This window comes from Homarus americanus, unplaced genomic scaffold (genome assembly GCF_018991925.1).
Source record: "Homarus americanus isolate GMGI-L3 unplaced genomic scaffold, GMGI_Hamer_2.0 scaffold13041, whole genome shotgun sequence".
NCBI lineage: Eukaryota > Metazoa > Arthropoda > Malacostraca > Decapoda > Nephropidae > Homarus > Homarus americanus.
Genome location: NW_024749663.1, coordinates 699,136 through 716,538, shown reverse-complemented (window position 1 = coordinate 716,538; position 17,403 = coordinate 699,136). Strand labels below are relative to the sequence as shown.

General features: G+C 36.5%; 2 protein-coding genes across 2 annotated transcripts in view; both read right to left on the bottom strand.

The window, feature by feature from the left end:
* The window catches only part of LOC121853708 (kelch domain-containing protein 2-like), a 31,182-nt gene extending 30,616 nt beyond the window's left edge, over positions 1–566 (bottom strand). Inside the window, exon 1 of the mRNA XM_042348045.1 lies at positions 523–566. The gene's annotated coding sequence lies outside the window, so the exon portion shown is untranslated. The remainder of the gene's footprint in view (positions 1–522) is intronic.
* A 1,334-nt stretch (positions 567–1,900) lies between these two features.
* Positions 1,901–17,403, bottom strand: part of LOC121853706 (nuclear hormone receptor FTZ-F1-like) — a 67,088-nt gene continuing 51,585 nt past the window's right edge. Inside the window, 7 exon segments of the mRNA XM_042348042.1 lie at positions 1,901–4,851; positions 6,630–6,700; positions 6,703–6,832; positions 9,483–9,583; positions 9,801–9,969; positions 10,260–10,349; positions 16,997–17,401. Coding sequence (XP_042203976.1) covers positions 4,795–4,851; positions 6,630–6,700; positions 6,703–6,832; positions 9,483–9,583; positions 9,801–9,969; positions 10,260–10,349; positions 16,997–17,401 — 1,023 coding nt within the window. The 3' untranslated portion in view covers positions 1,901–4,794.

Below are 17,403 nucleotides of genomic sequence, written 5' to 3'. Positions count from 1 at the left end.
AGTACAACAGTCTCCACTATAATATAACAATGAAAATCCGGCATTTTTATAATTGTTTTCAATCAATTTCGTTCGCGAGTTAGTCCAATATAATTAGTTTTTTTTTACTAAAATTAATGCTGTAATTGGGTTTGGGATGATGAAACTGCACAAAACTGGTAGGTAAGGTTTCATAGGTTTGGTTGGTGCTATTAACCACGTATCTCGGTTACGGTAAACTGGGAGAAAGTGTCATAGAAGAAAATCGCCTGTTTTTGTCTGAACTTATAATTGAGACAAAAAATAATAACGAATTATGTACTCTAATATAAATTTACCCTCATTCTTAACTAAATTCGATGTAAAATAAATGTATTTAACATTTTAGGTCAGTTGTCAATATTAACCATAAACTTTTATTTGATGACAGAATAACACTCAGTAACTACTTGTTGAGTTGATAAACTACCATGGTGGTGGTTGACCAACTCTAACATCACATGTAACTTAATATGAAAATAAAAATACTAACAATTTACTCACCACAGAGCAGCCAGTAGCACAACCTTCCCTCACGGCGTCACTCAGGCTTATGGTTTAACAAATGACGGCAAGATGCTGTTTACACCAAGGAATATCAAATAAGGAAGTTATACTCGGAGTGTTTAGTGCAATAGTCCTTGGTTTAGCGGGTCCAGTTGGCAACATTTGATATATATTAAAGTTTGTGTCATCAATGATGGGAATGGGATGGCTACACTGTAACATAGGTGTGTCATCTGAATTTTTTACGGTTTTGTATATTTCTGACCGCGACTTTGGGATGCATAATGGCTCCATGTGGGTATACAATACTGTGACATTTATATATATACTGTACACTACTAATAATAATTCTAGATGCAAATACCCAGAGCATGTTGCATCAGAGGTATCTCATCCTCACTGGTTGCTTGCTCGAAGAATTCTTTGTACATTCTTACTCAAAATAGATGGCCTTGGAATGTTAGCAAAGTTAGATCTAGATCTATTAAACTTCTCACAAGGGGTCCGTGCCACATAATTTACAAGTTATATTTCTTCTTCCTAATGTCAGGCTGTTTTTTTTTGTAACAAGAAACCCAAGAAATTAATTGAAGAAAACAATTCAAGAAGCAGGAGGTAGCTGTTCTGCTGTTGCTAGAACTTTAATGCAACCCAAATTCCTTCCTCATGAGGTAAGGTCCATCCAAGAGCTTTGTGATAATGATGCACACTGGCGAATGAAATGTTTTGAGTTAATGTATAATTTTGAGGCATAACCAACATTGTTTTCTGGTGTTATCTTCAATGATAAATCCCCAGTCATTTAAATAAGACAATTAACAGTCAATTGTCAGTATAAAAGCAATTGGAATCCTTGTTGGACAGATGAACTTCATGTTCAGAATGATTGTGTGTGCTTATCATGGAAATGTTCTTTAAGACTTATTTTCTCAAAGAAAATACCAGAGATATTAGTTACTCAGCAATATTAGAGTTTTTTGGATCCTTGTTTGAATGATACACCACTAATACATTTGAATTTTTCAAAAGAAGGGCCCCTCCATATTTTGGAACCACCCTGTGCAACTGGTTGTATGAAATGATGCCTTAGAAGTAGATAAGGTGCCATGGCCCCACAGTCAGTATCTAATGCCACTACTTTCATTAGACACAAGACCACATAATATCGACAAGCTGAAGAACGAGTTAGAATGAGTGCATTGGAATTACTGTGGAGGGGGTGAAACCATATGCAAGTTCTTGAATATTTTACACAAATAAAGGAAGGTAGTAAATTCTTCTTATGAGTACAGACTTCAGGAAGACCTGCATACTGTACTTGAAAAAGGAATTTGATAAGATAATTTGTAGAGGAGAACTGTAAGAAAAGAAATGCTCTAAATAAAACACTTTATTAATCCCATCTCAATTATTAGCATTAATTATAGAATCTAATAGAGAACCTACAATCCCAGGGCTACTCCTGTTTTGGGTTTGTTTCATATAAAACTTAATCTTCAAGTGATGATTCTCTCTTAACAGAAAAAGTTATCAATAGGCACTGGTGTGAAATAATTAAGAAAAGTTAAAAAGCATTTCTACGGCTTCCATCATAGGAAAAACACTTGTGAGAATCATCATATGGAGATAGAAATATATTCTTAGAGTACAGTTTTTACAAAGAACACTTGTGTATTTCTTTACAAGACATGAGAGAAATATGTACAATTTTTCAGTGTTTAACAGTCAAGTAATTCAATGCCATTAGAAAAAAGTAAACTAAATTCATTTTTCCTAAAATCAAGTCGTGAAAGAAATGGGCATTAAACATCTCTGCAGTGAACATAGTATCTTGAAGAGTGGAAGAGTAAAAAATATGAAGAGATCAAGGATTCTGAACAATCAATTATCCCTGTTAGGATTATTTTCTATTCACAACACATTTAAAAGATCCCCAGAGGTAATATTAAATGTTCAGATTCCTTAACCTCACTTATAATGAGAAAATGAGCACAGGGTGACTTAGATTCATCCCAACACCATACTTGTGCTGAAAATATTGGTTCCAAAAATAAATCTCTCTTAGAATTCAACAGCTGTACACCATATCCTGATAGATCTAAGTCAATCTGTGATTTTATATATATATATATATATATATATAATAATGTTTATAGTTGATTTAATGGCAATAGATTTCAAATGGTACAAAAATAATTTTATTTTTGTTAAAGGCTAAGATCACCTCCAATTTTCACTGGTATAGATTTTTGGAAAACGTACCATAATCAGATTTAAAATAATGATGATAATAATAACAATTAATGAAAGATGTGCACATTGTAAGTAGGCGAAAGATAGGAAATACAGCATTAATGTTAAAAGTGGCAGGGATACTGTTACCTGCTGTCTGTAACATGTACATTATAGTCAGATTAATGCTTTCTTCATTAATACAGAAAAAGTTATAAATCTATGTCAAAATTTCAAGACTTGCAATGAGTAGCAATAAAATGAAGAGAACAGAAGAAAAATATTACACATCTACAAAGGAAACTATACAGAGGTGAATTAAAAATCTAAAAAAAGACCAGAAAGACAAAGACAGAAATGCAATGTTTTAGCAGCAATAATGATAATTAGCTATGCGGAATGTGGAGCAGCAACAGTGATGATTATTATGATGGATGATGTCAGTGATTATGCCAAAAGACCACCAAGGTACAGTAATGCATAACCAAAGTGAAGAATGCCCGTGAATCCCTTGAATTGGAATGTTCCAAATCTTAATTCAACGCTTAAACTAAAATAGATTTATTTAAAACTAAAAGAAGAAGAAAAAAGACCTATTGCTTCTCATTGCCAGGTATATACTTTTACACAACATATACAATAGTTAATTCAGAACTGGAACTCAAGTAAATAAAGAAGATTTCCTGACACATTTTAACAGTAACTTTCCTCATAAGACTTATGCTCCATCAGCAGGCATATGGCACAGGCACAGTTTCTTTGCAAAAGAAAACTTCAATAAAAAATAAATGCCTGATAATGCCTTAAAAGCGATAAAAATGATGTATGATTAAAACAATTTGGTCATATGATAAATATAGTAAAAACCAATGGTAAAAGACCCATATGCCTCCTGCATGTGCTAGTTCATGTGCCACAACTTCCAAAATGTCTGTGTTTTGTACATGCTAGGTTAACCTAGTTGAGGCACTAGAAATTTATGCTTCTGCTTGATAATCAACAAACTACAAATTATCATTATCATCTAAGTGATAGACATAAACAAGGAGAGCAGTCAGCCTGCCTACCTCGCACGGAACACATTTCCTGGACAAGTGGCAGCAATATCTGGGTAAAGATGATTGCTCATGCAAGAATACATTACTCTGCTACTTTATAATCTCTTGTACAAAACAACAGTATCAAAAACTAGTTCACAACACCTACACTCTATATGTGTTATGCATTAATGTATGAAGTTAATATTTATGTATCTGGGCAAACAGCTGATTGGACATATGCCCAGGTTTTACAATTATATTCAGAAATAAATAGATATATAAGTGGTGAAACATATTCACAAGTGAGAGCTTTGTACCAAAGTGAGTGAGGAGACCGCCACCATAAGAAAAGTGAGAAATGAGGTATGATGCGCCACAGAAACAGAGGATGTGTAAGGGATAATATCGTTCAGTGAGAGTAGCGCACCACTGACTGATCAACACTTGGAGCCTCATCTTCCTTATATTAGTCCTGATTGCACCATGGTGCTTCTGGTAACAATTAACAGGGGACCACTTAGCACTCACCATTAGCCGCCTGTCTCACATGAGTTCCTTTGGCTGTCTGTACTTATGGTATCCCCAGGAAGGCTTAGCACCATAGATTAATGTTTATATCTCAGGCTCGGGAATGACATTTACTGCCCCTCAGAGGGTATGACTAGCACAGCACTTCACCAGACGGATGCTTGTGACCGCAGAGTGGTGTTGGGTCGGAGTAGATCTCTTTTGAGTTGACAGAGTCAGTAATTTTGAGTTTACAGATGAATGTCAATTTTGGTTCTTTTCTTATGGAATATCAAAATATTTTAATTTATTTCTTTAACTCATAACTACTGAGAGACAACCAGCAGAGCTGACCCGGAGCTGGCTTAAATGGGATGGGCAGTGTCATAGGGGCTCCTTCCATGCGTTGCAGTAGTTAAATCACTCGCTCGGTGGAAACACAGCTGAGAATCCCATGGTGATTGACCCGGGATGGTTGTGTATGTGTTGGTCATGGTGGAGACCCTCCTTCCGGCCTGGTGTGGTGACTAAAACTTTCGTGTCCACCCTGAAGTACAAACAAAATTCTTCATTAAGAATTATACATTTATAAGCATATTTTCTATTCAAATTTCGTCCTAACATTAATTTGCACGTGAAATAAAGCCAGTACGGTACTTTTCACTTATAAGCAAAATGCACTGCTTTCCCAGTAGGTTAATTTGAATAAAAAAAATTAATATTAACTTTTTTTTATGAATTAAGCTTCAGAAATGAAACTTTGACAGACATAAATGGACCCCACATCCATGCCCTCCCCGCCGCCTCCTCACTCTAGCTTTGTTGAGCAGATAATACTGGCAAGAAACAATATCATAAGTCTCAACACCTTCAGTTCACATGTGTAAACAACAGGTCAGTGGTTTTCTTTTAAAAAGGCTATACAGTATTGTTGGATGGTAAACCCTTACTTCTATGCAAGGCTGCAATTCCTAACTTATGGGTAATATAAATCCATAATTGGGAAAATAAGGGCCAAGTGTCATGAACTATGAAACCATTTATTACTGCCATTTTTACCACATACCGGGTACATGCTATTAAACAACCCTTATAAAGCAAATATTGTACGTATACTAAAACCCATAATTAAACATACACAGCTCTTCTGGTCAAAGGCTCATCTATTTTAATGGATTTTCAACATGTGTAAATCTTTCACGAATGTGATAGTTAAGCAGCATAAATTATGCATTAAACAAACAAATCTCCAACCAAAATATTTCTTACTTGATTTAGAGACAGTACATTATTGTAATATCCATGGGAAAAGTAAGAAAATCTTATAGAATTTTCCAACAAGTTTAAATGAAACCCATATGTGGGGAAAACTGATAATCCCATGATGTCATTCATTTCTGTGAGATCACCTGCACAGTAAATGTCTGACTCTCCACATTAATTGGCAGAAATGCATAAGTGAGGTATTCTTTCTGCTCAGTGATATTAAGTCTTAAGAGTGGATAAAGCAAAATGTTAAAATATTTAATTTGTTTAATGCAGTACAGTATTAGGAATAAGGCAGCAATAAGGCAATTTCCATCAGCAATTTCCAAAAGGAAAGCTCCAGTGTTGTCTAACCAAATTGAAAGATATTGCACTGCTTTCTTCAAAGTCACCAGAAAAGCACCAAAACACCACAAGCAAATCACTTTGATGTCACTCCTCGTCATCTGTACTGTTATGTACACAGAATGCTAATGGGAGACACTTTCATTTTCATACTTGCTTCTTTTATGCAATGCTTCATTCACTATACTATACTATATTGATAATGATTATACTTCTCCTTTTATGAAAATAGGAGTGTGCAAATTAATAATAAAACAAAGGCTAATTGGCTTTATTGTATGAGGCGACAAGCAAAGATGGTAACTTAAAATGTCTTCAACTCTTGATTAGAGATATATCTTAACATTTAATGGTACGGTATATCCTTATCATATTATGCTGTACTGTACAGTTACTATTGTGTACAGTATTCATAATGAAATAATTTTATCACACTGGAGATGCAAAGTAATGTTGAGAGGATGTTCTAGGTAAGCAGTGATGAGCGTTAACATGAATTTTTGGTGTGGTAACATGGTGATGTAGTGAGGCCTGTTTAAAAAAAAATCCTGTACTTGTTCAATGTTTTAATTGAAATCATATATTAATGAAGATTTACTGTAATGTCTTAAATATATAAACAACAATACAATACTGTAATGAAATAAAATGATGATGTCTCACAATACTTTAATTATCTTACAGACAATACAAACTCATATAATGAAACCTTACCTTCATATACACATGTGGCGCACTGGACGGTTGAAAGCAGAAAGATGACACTTTCTCTATTTTCTTTTGGTGTGTAGCATCTCCATTAGAAGGGTCTGCGTAGGTGCAGCGCCATTTATGTGCTTGTAGTACAAGAATTTCTCACCATTATCAGCAATATAGTGCAGTTCTGGCAGTAGGTCCAATATCTTCTGATATTTCTCCTGAGGATTATATGCAAAAATAAATACCAGGTAATTTCTCTCCTAAAGTAATCAAATTATGTAACAGCCTTATTTATGCTACACCAAGGAACTGACACAACTAAAAAAAGAAAAGAAAAAACCCCTTAATGTTGTGACTTATTATTAAGGTCAATGAGATGGGTCGAGATCCAGGAAACCCTCACCATAGGAGGCCAAGCCTATTTCATAGATACTGTAAATTTCTTCCTGTCACTGCCAAGTCCTTGGAAAGGCTCTGAAGTGACATTCGCCATTAAAAGTAGAAGGCAAGAGGCCACAGCACCACTTCAACAAATGTGACTGCTGCTTCCAAAGATACCTTTTAAATATTGATTGTGACAGGAACAAATCCCAGCCACCCATGTCAAGAGTCTCCCAAGCGGTGACCTGTAGACGTGGTGAACTTAATATTGTACTCAAGATACAGTACCTAATTCTGGGCTCAACCATGAAATGGGATTTTGGATTAAACTTATTTTTTTCTATAAACAGCTAATGAAGAGAATTATTGCTAGCCAAAAATTCTCTCCTAGCAGTGGAGTGAATCAGTCCCTGAGGTAACAAGAGGCTGCCCAAACACAAGAGCAGACAAGAACAGTAGTGAAGTCAGGCATAAAGATTCATATTCTAGGAAGAGAGAAGAATTAGCAAGGTCTGGAAAAGAAGAAAAGCAGGAAAACAGATGTGGCAGTCAGTTATCGGGATTTTTGCGGAAGTAGTTACCATGGGATACATGTAACAAATTTCTTGAGGAACAAAAAGCTTAAACTGCAGATGCATTTACTACTTTAATAAAGAACAACCTTACCAAGGAAAGACTCAAATCAACAGCCATATGAATAGTATGATGAAACATATATATACTGTATATAATGTACAGCTAGTGGTACTTACAGTCAGGGGAAATACAAACAATGACAAATGAAACCAGGACGAGAAATCAAATGTAGTTAACAAAATAAGAGAACCTGGCAAAGCACAATCTATACAGTACGTACTCTTGTATTTACTACACGAATGGGATATAACAACAAACACCTACATACAACTAAGTGAAGGACACAAAGATACATCAATGCAACAACTAAACAAGCTAACCATAAATGCTCTTAATGTTGGTAATATAATATGTAAAAGAAACACCTGCAATGACAAAATGAAATTAAATTAAAATCCTAAATCTATACTGTACTTGTAAGAAAGAGTAACCCATAAACTCGACCCCAGGGCTTATTGACATTAAAACAGATAGCACATGAGTCTGTCAGGGAGTGCCCTTTTGACCCGTGCATGGATAACCTCACCACCATTAGGACCGGCTTGCCTGCATGCCAACAGTGAGGTAACCTGCTGGTTCATGGGGACGGTCAAAATATGCCTGGAAAAGACAAACTGTGGGACGGGTTTGTGTCAGTCAGAAGAATTATGATTTGGTAACTGATGAAAAAATTGCAATGACTAGCATTTCATTGTATCCTTCACATTTTTACCTACACTACTACCACCATAGTTCTGCAGATTTAAGAGTGACAATAAAGGATTTCAATAAGAAATTTTCAGAAAAAATTAACCTAAAAAAAAAAGAGAAAAAATGCTTATTCATTTGCAATAAACAAACAAATGACAACATTAGAGAAGAGCATACAGTACAAGGTAATGTTCCAAAACTGATCTTAATAAGTCAAGTCTTAGTCAGGAAAGAAGAGGAAGATAGGTGATATGAACACTATAGTTAGCCTTCTTAAAAATACTAGGATAAAATTCTGTCCATTACTGATAACATAGGAATCCGTCATTACAATGAGGAAGGCTAATCACAGTTAATCATTTCCCATCAGAGGAAACACCTGCTGTCATCCCAAAGAAAATGGGATACTGTAATAGAAGGAATGTTTGAAAACTTACAAAAGTTGAAATGACAGAATATACCAGGTGCCACACACTAGCATACAGTTCAGTACAATGTACAAGTAGTTTTCTTGAATATTAGTGATTAAATGGTTATCTGTTTGAGCTCAGCCATTTTCCTTAGGATGGCAGTCTTGTTACAGTATATATAGTATGGAAAGTAAATCAACAAGGCTGCTTTAATGTTTGGGCACTACTTTTATGCAAAAATATAACATCATGTAAGTCAAGCAACATTGTCATTCTTAATAACAATACTGTATATTTTTTCTTAAATAAACTTTATACTGTACAGTACTATAAAGCAAAAGTATTTGTCAATACATTTTAGAAAGTTCTCTGATCAGCAAGAAGCTTTCCTGGTTTCACAGAACTTTGGAAATCAATAAAGAGCTCTGAGGATTCTTTTTCATTCAGAAAAGGATGTTCTCTGAGTAATTACAGTAAGTAGAAAGCAAAGGAACTGCTAACATATATGAACATTAATTAACAAGAAATTACACTGAAACAATACTGTACTGATCTTTTTTATTTTATAAATACAGAAAACTCAACATCTACTTGTAAGTCATTTAAATTAAGATACTACTGTACCAGTATGAATAATAAATATTGTATATGCAGTACAGGGGGTACAATATTACCTTACCTTGCTGTGCAATAATTTTAAGGACAAATAGGAACAACACAAATTACAGCATATTAAAGAAAAGAAACATACCGTTTCCTCTGGGTACATGCCGGCAGTGTATTCCATCAGCACCTGTCGTACTTGTTCATGGGCAGTTACCACCGACCGACGATCACTTAGCAACCGAACCTCTGCAAAAAATATTATATATAAATGACTGTTCAAAAGCTAAAATCTTCGTAATACTTTTATGAAGTAAGACTGGATAAAACATAACAGCCATAGTAGTCTTAGAAAATTAGAAAATATTTGCAGTACAGTATTTCAGATGCATAAAATTTCCAAAAGATATTGTGCAAAACTAAAGCAAATGTTTATAAAATATGAGTACTGTAAATGAATTCATACCTGGATTCAGAAGAATCACAAATTTGACGCAGACATATTCTGGGATGTCCAACTTGAGATCTACTAGTTTATTGAGAACAGTATGGAAACGATCAGCAAATTGAGTGGTTCCTAGCAAGGCCAGGGAGAGCAGGTCAAACTTCTGACCATTAGGTAGTGTAGTTTCATCCTGTTGACAAGAAATTAAGAATTGTGATTAATATGTACCAAATTTTATTAAAAATATTAATTAAAAATATCTACTGCCAAAAAGAGTACAGTACAGTATATGTACAGTAAGTAGTTCTATAGTACAGGTACCTGTATACTGTACTCTTAAAAAACAACCCTAAAACGTTTTTGTAAATGCTAACTTCAAGCTAAATGCACAATTGCTTGTTAATTGTTAAATATCATTATGAGAGAAGTTCTTTATAATTCATTGTACAGTACAATATAACAAAAGAAAGAGAACCGTACCTGGAGCCTGTTGTGAATACGTTGATGTATGTGGTCCAAGATGAGCAGGTCTGACCAAGAGTGCTGTAACAGCTTCATTTGATCATCAACCTGAAGAAAGAAAAAGAATAATTTAATAGTAATTTTTGACAGATACTATATAGTGTTGGACATAGCATAACCTTACACTATCTTACCGGTATACAGTACCAGCTTTTGCCTCTTTTTTTTTTTTTAATCTGCATGTGCTCTACACTGCAAATACTGTATGCAAAATATGGTTACAAATACACAAAGCTCTTTTGGAGTTCGCAAACTTGAATCATGACACATCATATAGAGGGCCGGATTCAGGAGTGGGCAAAGTGGGCAGCTGCCCAGAGGCCTCCACAATCTGGGGGCCTCCACATGTGTGGTAGTAGCTATATCAGGGCTGGTCGACTTGAAACCACATGAATGACTCCAGTCATGTCTCACTTGTGTGTGTGTGTGTGTGTTGGGAATTTGTACACTATCAATAAATATACAGTTAATTAAAAATTTCTCAATGTTCTAATTTCCTCAATATAACTGCATATGACTTCAAAATTCTCCAAAGAAGTGTTCAAATTTAAAAAAATTTCCCGGGGGGCTTACAACACTACCCGGAACTCCCAGATGTTTAGGCTCGCTTCACTCGCCACCCCACCCTTTTGGGTAGTTATAATGTGGGGGGCCTCCACAAAGAGGCTGCCCATGGGCCTCCACAGGTCTAAATCCAGCACTGATCACATATGAGTAAATTTCAATGGTGTTGGCTCTGGTTTGCCCAAATCAAATTGAGGTGAAATGCTAACAAATTGCAATATATATTTTTTAAGTAAATTGTGTGCCATGTATAACATTCCAGTGACTACCTCAGTACTGTATCATAATTCCATTCTTACTTGTATAAAGTACTCTGAACTTCAATATACTGAACAATGTTGATTAATTTCGAATACAATAATCTTATTTCTATAAGGAATATTTTCAATAAAGTACAATATTTAAAAACAAATAAAGGTCAATCCTGTATTGTCATATACATCCTCAATGAATTTGAAATTTGAGTACTGTACTGTAGTTTTCAAATCTCATTTACAACTAAGTTCCAGGAAGTGATAATTCATAGAAAACCCAATAAACTGTATGTACAAAATTGCCATACAGTATTTCTTGTCAATAAAGGCATGGCTGACAGCCTCCTAAAATCATTTTCATTTCTTATATCTACAGTAAGATGCTGTGTCAACGTCATATAGGAACATTATCTGAAACCCTACAGGTGCAACGATGTAGGCAAGATGACCCTTAGTGACCCAGTTCACAGCATGTCAAACTATGTATAACCCAGTTATATTCACAGACGGTTTGAATACTATACTGACATTAATAATTACAAACAATGATACTGCACTTTACTGTATATCTTGTACAGTATTTTACCTGCCGAGAATGCAAACTACTGTACTATACTGTACAGATAATACACTGGTATTTTTTTCTTTGAAACATATCTGTTCTGGCTTAGGGGGCCAATGTACATCAAAGTATGTAAAAACATTCACAGCCATTAAAAATATTAATGGATTGACAAGCAGAGATAAAGAAAAAATGGAGAGATAAAACTTGCCAAAAGAAGTTACCATTGATATAAATTTAGAATTCCGGTTAAGCTTATACAAATACTGTACTGTATATTAAGTCATTCTATAGCCAGAAGAGTGACTGATTGAAGCCTTAGCTTCTGAGTCAGCCCAATCTAAGAGGAGCATACAGTACTTTCAATGATAAAGTTCGGGAATCTAATCTGAACATTTTAAAGCAATTGCCAGTTGTGGATCTAACACACTGTGCAGAAAACTTCGTCCATTTAACAGATCATACAAATATCACCCCAAGGTATGAGTTATGATCATGGTGCATTTTAACTAAAGGATAAACAGTCAACATAACATTAATTTCAGCTATGCACAAACACTTTCGTACACCAGCAATGAGTGGTGTTTCTCTCTGTTGTTGGCCCCAGCCATTAACTACCATACTTGCTGGCCCACTAACCTACGTCGGCTGACCTGGGATACCGTAGAGCCAAGGAGAGATAGGAGAGATACCATACAGTATACCTGTTTCGGTGACCGGATAAAACCCCAACGGACAAAACCCCAGTCTCATATATAAAATACAAAATAACACACTTTTATGTTTAGGTTAGTGTTGACAAATGACAACCCCGTTGGGGTTTTGTCATGGAACCACCTGTTTCAGCCCATACTACTCGTCATCTTCGAGGGCATGCCCCATATACTACTACGTTAGTAGTTACCAAGGATTATGTACAACTATTTGACGTTACTCTGCACGGAATTCACAACACATCCACCTAGCCTGTCTATTTTCAACAAATACTGTACAAAATAGTCGATCTTATTCTCGACTTCCTCAATGCTAAAAAATCCTGCTATACATGTAGAGGCCAAAGACCTCTAAATAAACAGGTGGGGTTTATTTAAAACTGAACGAATGCACTGATGTGTGTGATAAGTGAGGCGAGACGATGAGGGAGAAGTGTTTGCGACACATGCAGGACGTGGGACCGTAAAGAAAGGGAAAGCCTGACGGTGTGTGTGGCTAAGGAAAGTTAAGGCAGCAAGATAATATGAACCACGACCTTGACTTCGTATTTATTACCGTTGTTTCTCGTACTAGGTTAGGTTGGACTTAGTTGCTTCTAATTGTTACACTGATTTGTGTGGATGTTACAGTAGTTTGCCTATGCTTTGACACTGTACAGACAAGTTACGTGATTTACGTTTGAGATTTAGCGAATACACTTCCCATTTATCTATACATCTACTTCTTTTTCGGAATCTGCCTCGATCACATGCAACAAGCTCATGTTAAAAGATATAACGTCTGTGTATCAAGCATCAGCATTTTCATGAGTTTTTTCAAAGCACTGACGAATCCACAGCCTCTCTTTACTTACAAGCTTAAATGTTTTAATAAACACTCTTACTAAACAAATTAAAAATCGAAGTCTTTAAATATCTCAGATAATACTATGAACAGTCTTGTTAAACATTGTAAGAGTTAAAGTTTTAAGGTTGTTTTTGGGGTACATAAGTTATGTACTGTAGTGTGATAAGTCCCCTCCATAGAACAACTAAGATCTACTGATGTTGTCGATGTATGTAAAGTCTCTCTCATCCTTGTGTTTAATAGCACGTAAGTCTTCATACGCCACTTGAAGTATTCACAAGGTGTCTATTCTACACTTGGCCGCTTGTAACCTGCGGGCTCAACAAAGAAGGAAGTCCACAGCCTGCTATCTGATAATAGCTCCCTCTTGCTACTAACTATCATAGAAGTTATTTTCTCAAGAACAATGATCAGTGTAACGTTTCTCATTATCTGTTGCGAGGCAAAGGAGAATCGCACTGGTGGTGGGTTAGAGTAAGGGTGAGGAAGTTACAGGAGGCAGTGCGCGCCACTTTGTCATCCTTGGGGCTGGCCTTGGTGTAGTGACGGAAACCTGCGTCTGCCTCCCCACCACCCACCGCCCGCCTCCCAATCACCTAACCACCTCCTCTGTACCTACCGCCTTACCTATCTACTAGTCGTCATACACAACAAGATCACCATAAACCAAGACACCCTCATATTCTTGTTCCATAATGTTTTATTTATTGAGTTCGTTATCTATTAATTTACTTAGAACATTGTAGTACACTAAATAATGTAATGGACAAAATATGTTAACACGTGTGGGATGGGCTCGTCGTGTGGTGGTGATGCGAAAAAATGCATAGCATACAAATTAAGTGGCTAACCTAGCCTTCCAGCCTTCCGTGTTGGGCTCCACGAAGCTGCTTGCGCCATCACGCTCACTACACCTACTGTACTATCTTACTGTAACGACGACTATAGTCTCCCCGTCCATTGTAACAACTACTCTACAGTACATCCACTGTAACAACATTGTTAAAAACTATAGTCTACATAGTCTACAATTGGCTAAAAGTTTAATATATATATATATATATATATATATATATATATATATATATATATATATATATATATATATATATATATATATATCCTTCATCCATCTACGTATTTCTTTCATCTAAATATTTGTGCCACCCATCCTCTACATTCATTTTTATTCCAATTACGTATATCTTTATTCAATATACAGTACAGTACATGTATAATTTTTCATCCGGTGTAAATTCTTTCGACTTAAATAGTCCTAATGTCCGTCACCGAATTCGACCTTCAAAAAATTTTATACGAAATTTCATTGTAGAGACACTACATAATGTGTTGCGGAGGGCGGGAGGCCAGCAGCAGCACACGCTCTCTCGTCTCCTCGCCCTTGACCCACTTCCCTTCACCGCCTGTTTTATCAACACTTTACTTTTCTTATTATCATATGTTAAAATACATTCTGTTGAAGGTTCTGGATAATTGTTTTTTCTTTAGTGTACACATGGGGTATGAGTGTATACATGAATTCACGTGTGTTCATGTGTGTGTGTGTGTCATGTAAATGAAGAACACATAAATATTAAGGATGATAACCAGCTTATTACACCTAAATAATAAAAGTAATACGCCACCACGATATGTTAAACATCTACTCACGGGGTATTTATAAAAATTAACAGTCCCTGTATAAGTACACAAACTGGCGCCAGATACTTGGTGATTCAGTGAATGAATGAAAGTGACAAAGGCAAAAGAGCGAGGCAGCCAGAGAGCACATAGGGTGGCGGGGAGCCTTGACACACTGACACAGAGAGCCTGGTGCCCGCTTGCGTCATTCTCTCCCTAAAAAAAAAAACAGCCTTATGTTCCCCATTGTGGTGTGTCGGCAGATGCAGGTGATGTTCTCGTAGTGTTGTTGTGTGATTAGATAATCTACCAGAAGTACAATATCATTTATGATCTCCAGGTTCTATTTACAGAAAAGGTAAATTTACTTTTAAGGTCCTCTGACCTAGTTCTGCTGGCATGTTAAAGGTTATCCCATATATATATATATATATATATATATATATATATATATATATATATATATATATATATATATATATATATATATATATATATATATGAATGCTAACATATATACAATATTAAGATTTCTTGAGTCCCAATAATTATAATACTATTTATCAGATAACCCGATATAACCCATCATCAGTTTGCACCGTATAACATATTTGTTAAATGATGGAAATATTAGATTATAAAATAATAGTAAACATTAATGTTCAAAGTGGTAAAGATAATGAAAAATAACGAGGCCTGAAAGCGACAGTATTGATAGAATGATCCGTGTTAGGGCGGGAAGAGTATCACAAACGAGAGGGAGAGTGGGTCATGTGACGTCATTTATTTTCATGTACCGCTAGTAATGTAATTTCTCCCTCTATAAATCCGTACTCGTAAACCCTTATAAAAGCTACAAAAGAAAATAATACAACGTAATTGTATTTGCTTAACCTATGGGATCACGTAAAACTAAAAATATCAAACGAAATCGAAAATGCCAGGGTATAGCCTCGTTTCGTGCACTTGGCACTACTGACCCAAATGTCGCTCTCGGAATCCGGTCGTGGTGGCCTCCCTGACACCGAGGCCGGCACCCACAATCTCTCTCTGTGGTGGCCCGTATCCTAAGTTGCCAAGATCCTTTTACATTATTGTATTGTTTAACGAATAAGAGTATTACTATTTATTTTCCTATGATTACAGAAAATTTGAATATTCTTATTACTGTATGTTGAATATATGGTTATCGGCGAAAAATATTATCTACAGTGCAGTAGGGGTACGACGTTGTATCGGTGGTGGCAGACCGTACACTGTATCAGTCCAGGTTGTAGCTAGCCATCGTGTACTCATTCCGATAAACCTGACATTGCGTGAGTAATAAATCTTTTTTTCCTGTCAACCTTTAAGTACTGACGCTTGATTAATCACATTTGTACTCGCTCTTAGCTGTATTATAATCACGGTGGATCAACTCAGTCCGAAAACTTAATTTACAATATTACATTTAAACGAAATCTGATTATACCCAAGAGCGATCAGCGAGAAGACTTACAATATATTAAGAGCAAAAGAATACATATAAGTATTAATAAACCTCAAAAGATCGAGAATGAATGATGAAACTATAATGCATAACTAATGGAATGATACATATTATACTTTTTAATAATATGAGTGTAAATATGTAAATAGACAAAAATATACATCGCCATGTCGACCAGTGATAGCCTCTATGTGATCTGTGAACTACGACTACTATTATGAAGGTCGTCGTCAGCGGCCTCACACCTGTTATACAGTACAGCACACCTCGTGTATACTTCTGAAAAACATATTTCATGGACTTATGGAAATTTTTAGTTTTTAAAGGCCACCAGCACCAAGTTTTCAACCTATAAGAACTGCCAGGTTAATTATGTGTTAACAATCTAACAATCATGGTCATGAGAGAGGTGGTAGCATGTAACTGTTTCCAGTAACCAGTGTTCCGTGGGACTGTGCCGCAAAACTGCGTTACGATGCTGAGCGTGGCACTCACGAGGTCACACGCTTGATGCGTTACCGTGACTGGTAAATCATTAGTTACCTTGTCTCCTCTCATGCTCGTCGGCCAGTTAATAAAAAACCCAGTTTGTTAGCATCACAGTACTGGGGTCTGCCGTACTCACCTTGAGATCTTTGAAGAAATAAGAGTTGCGCGCCCAGTCGACTTGAGCGAAAAGGTTCTGATCGAGCACTTTACACATGAGCTCGAAGAGGTCGACCTCGCATTGGTTGTAGGTCTGGTTCTGGAGGAGGGAGAAGAGGGAGGCCTGCCACTCCTGGTCGTCCACGGTCTCTACCAGCTCGCGGATCATTAGGGGCACCCTGGGGCCACCCGTAGCTGCACGTCCTCCGCCTCCCCCGCCGCCCACGCCACCCGAGGGCGGCGCACCTGTGGTTACCCCGGCGGCTGGGGACTGAGTGTTGGTAACCCAGAGGGTGGGGTCGGGGCCGGCAATGATGGGCGCTACGGGTCCAGAGGCTACTAAGCCACTGGTGCCGCTGGAGGCCGCCACTAACCCGCCCAGCCCAC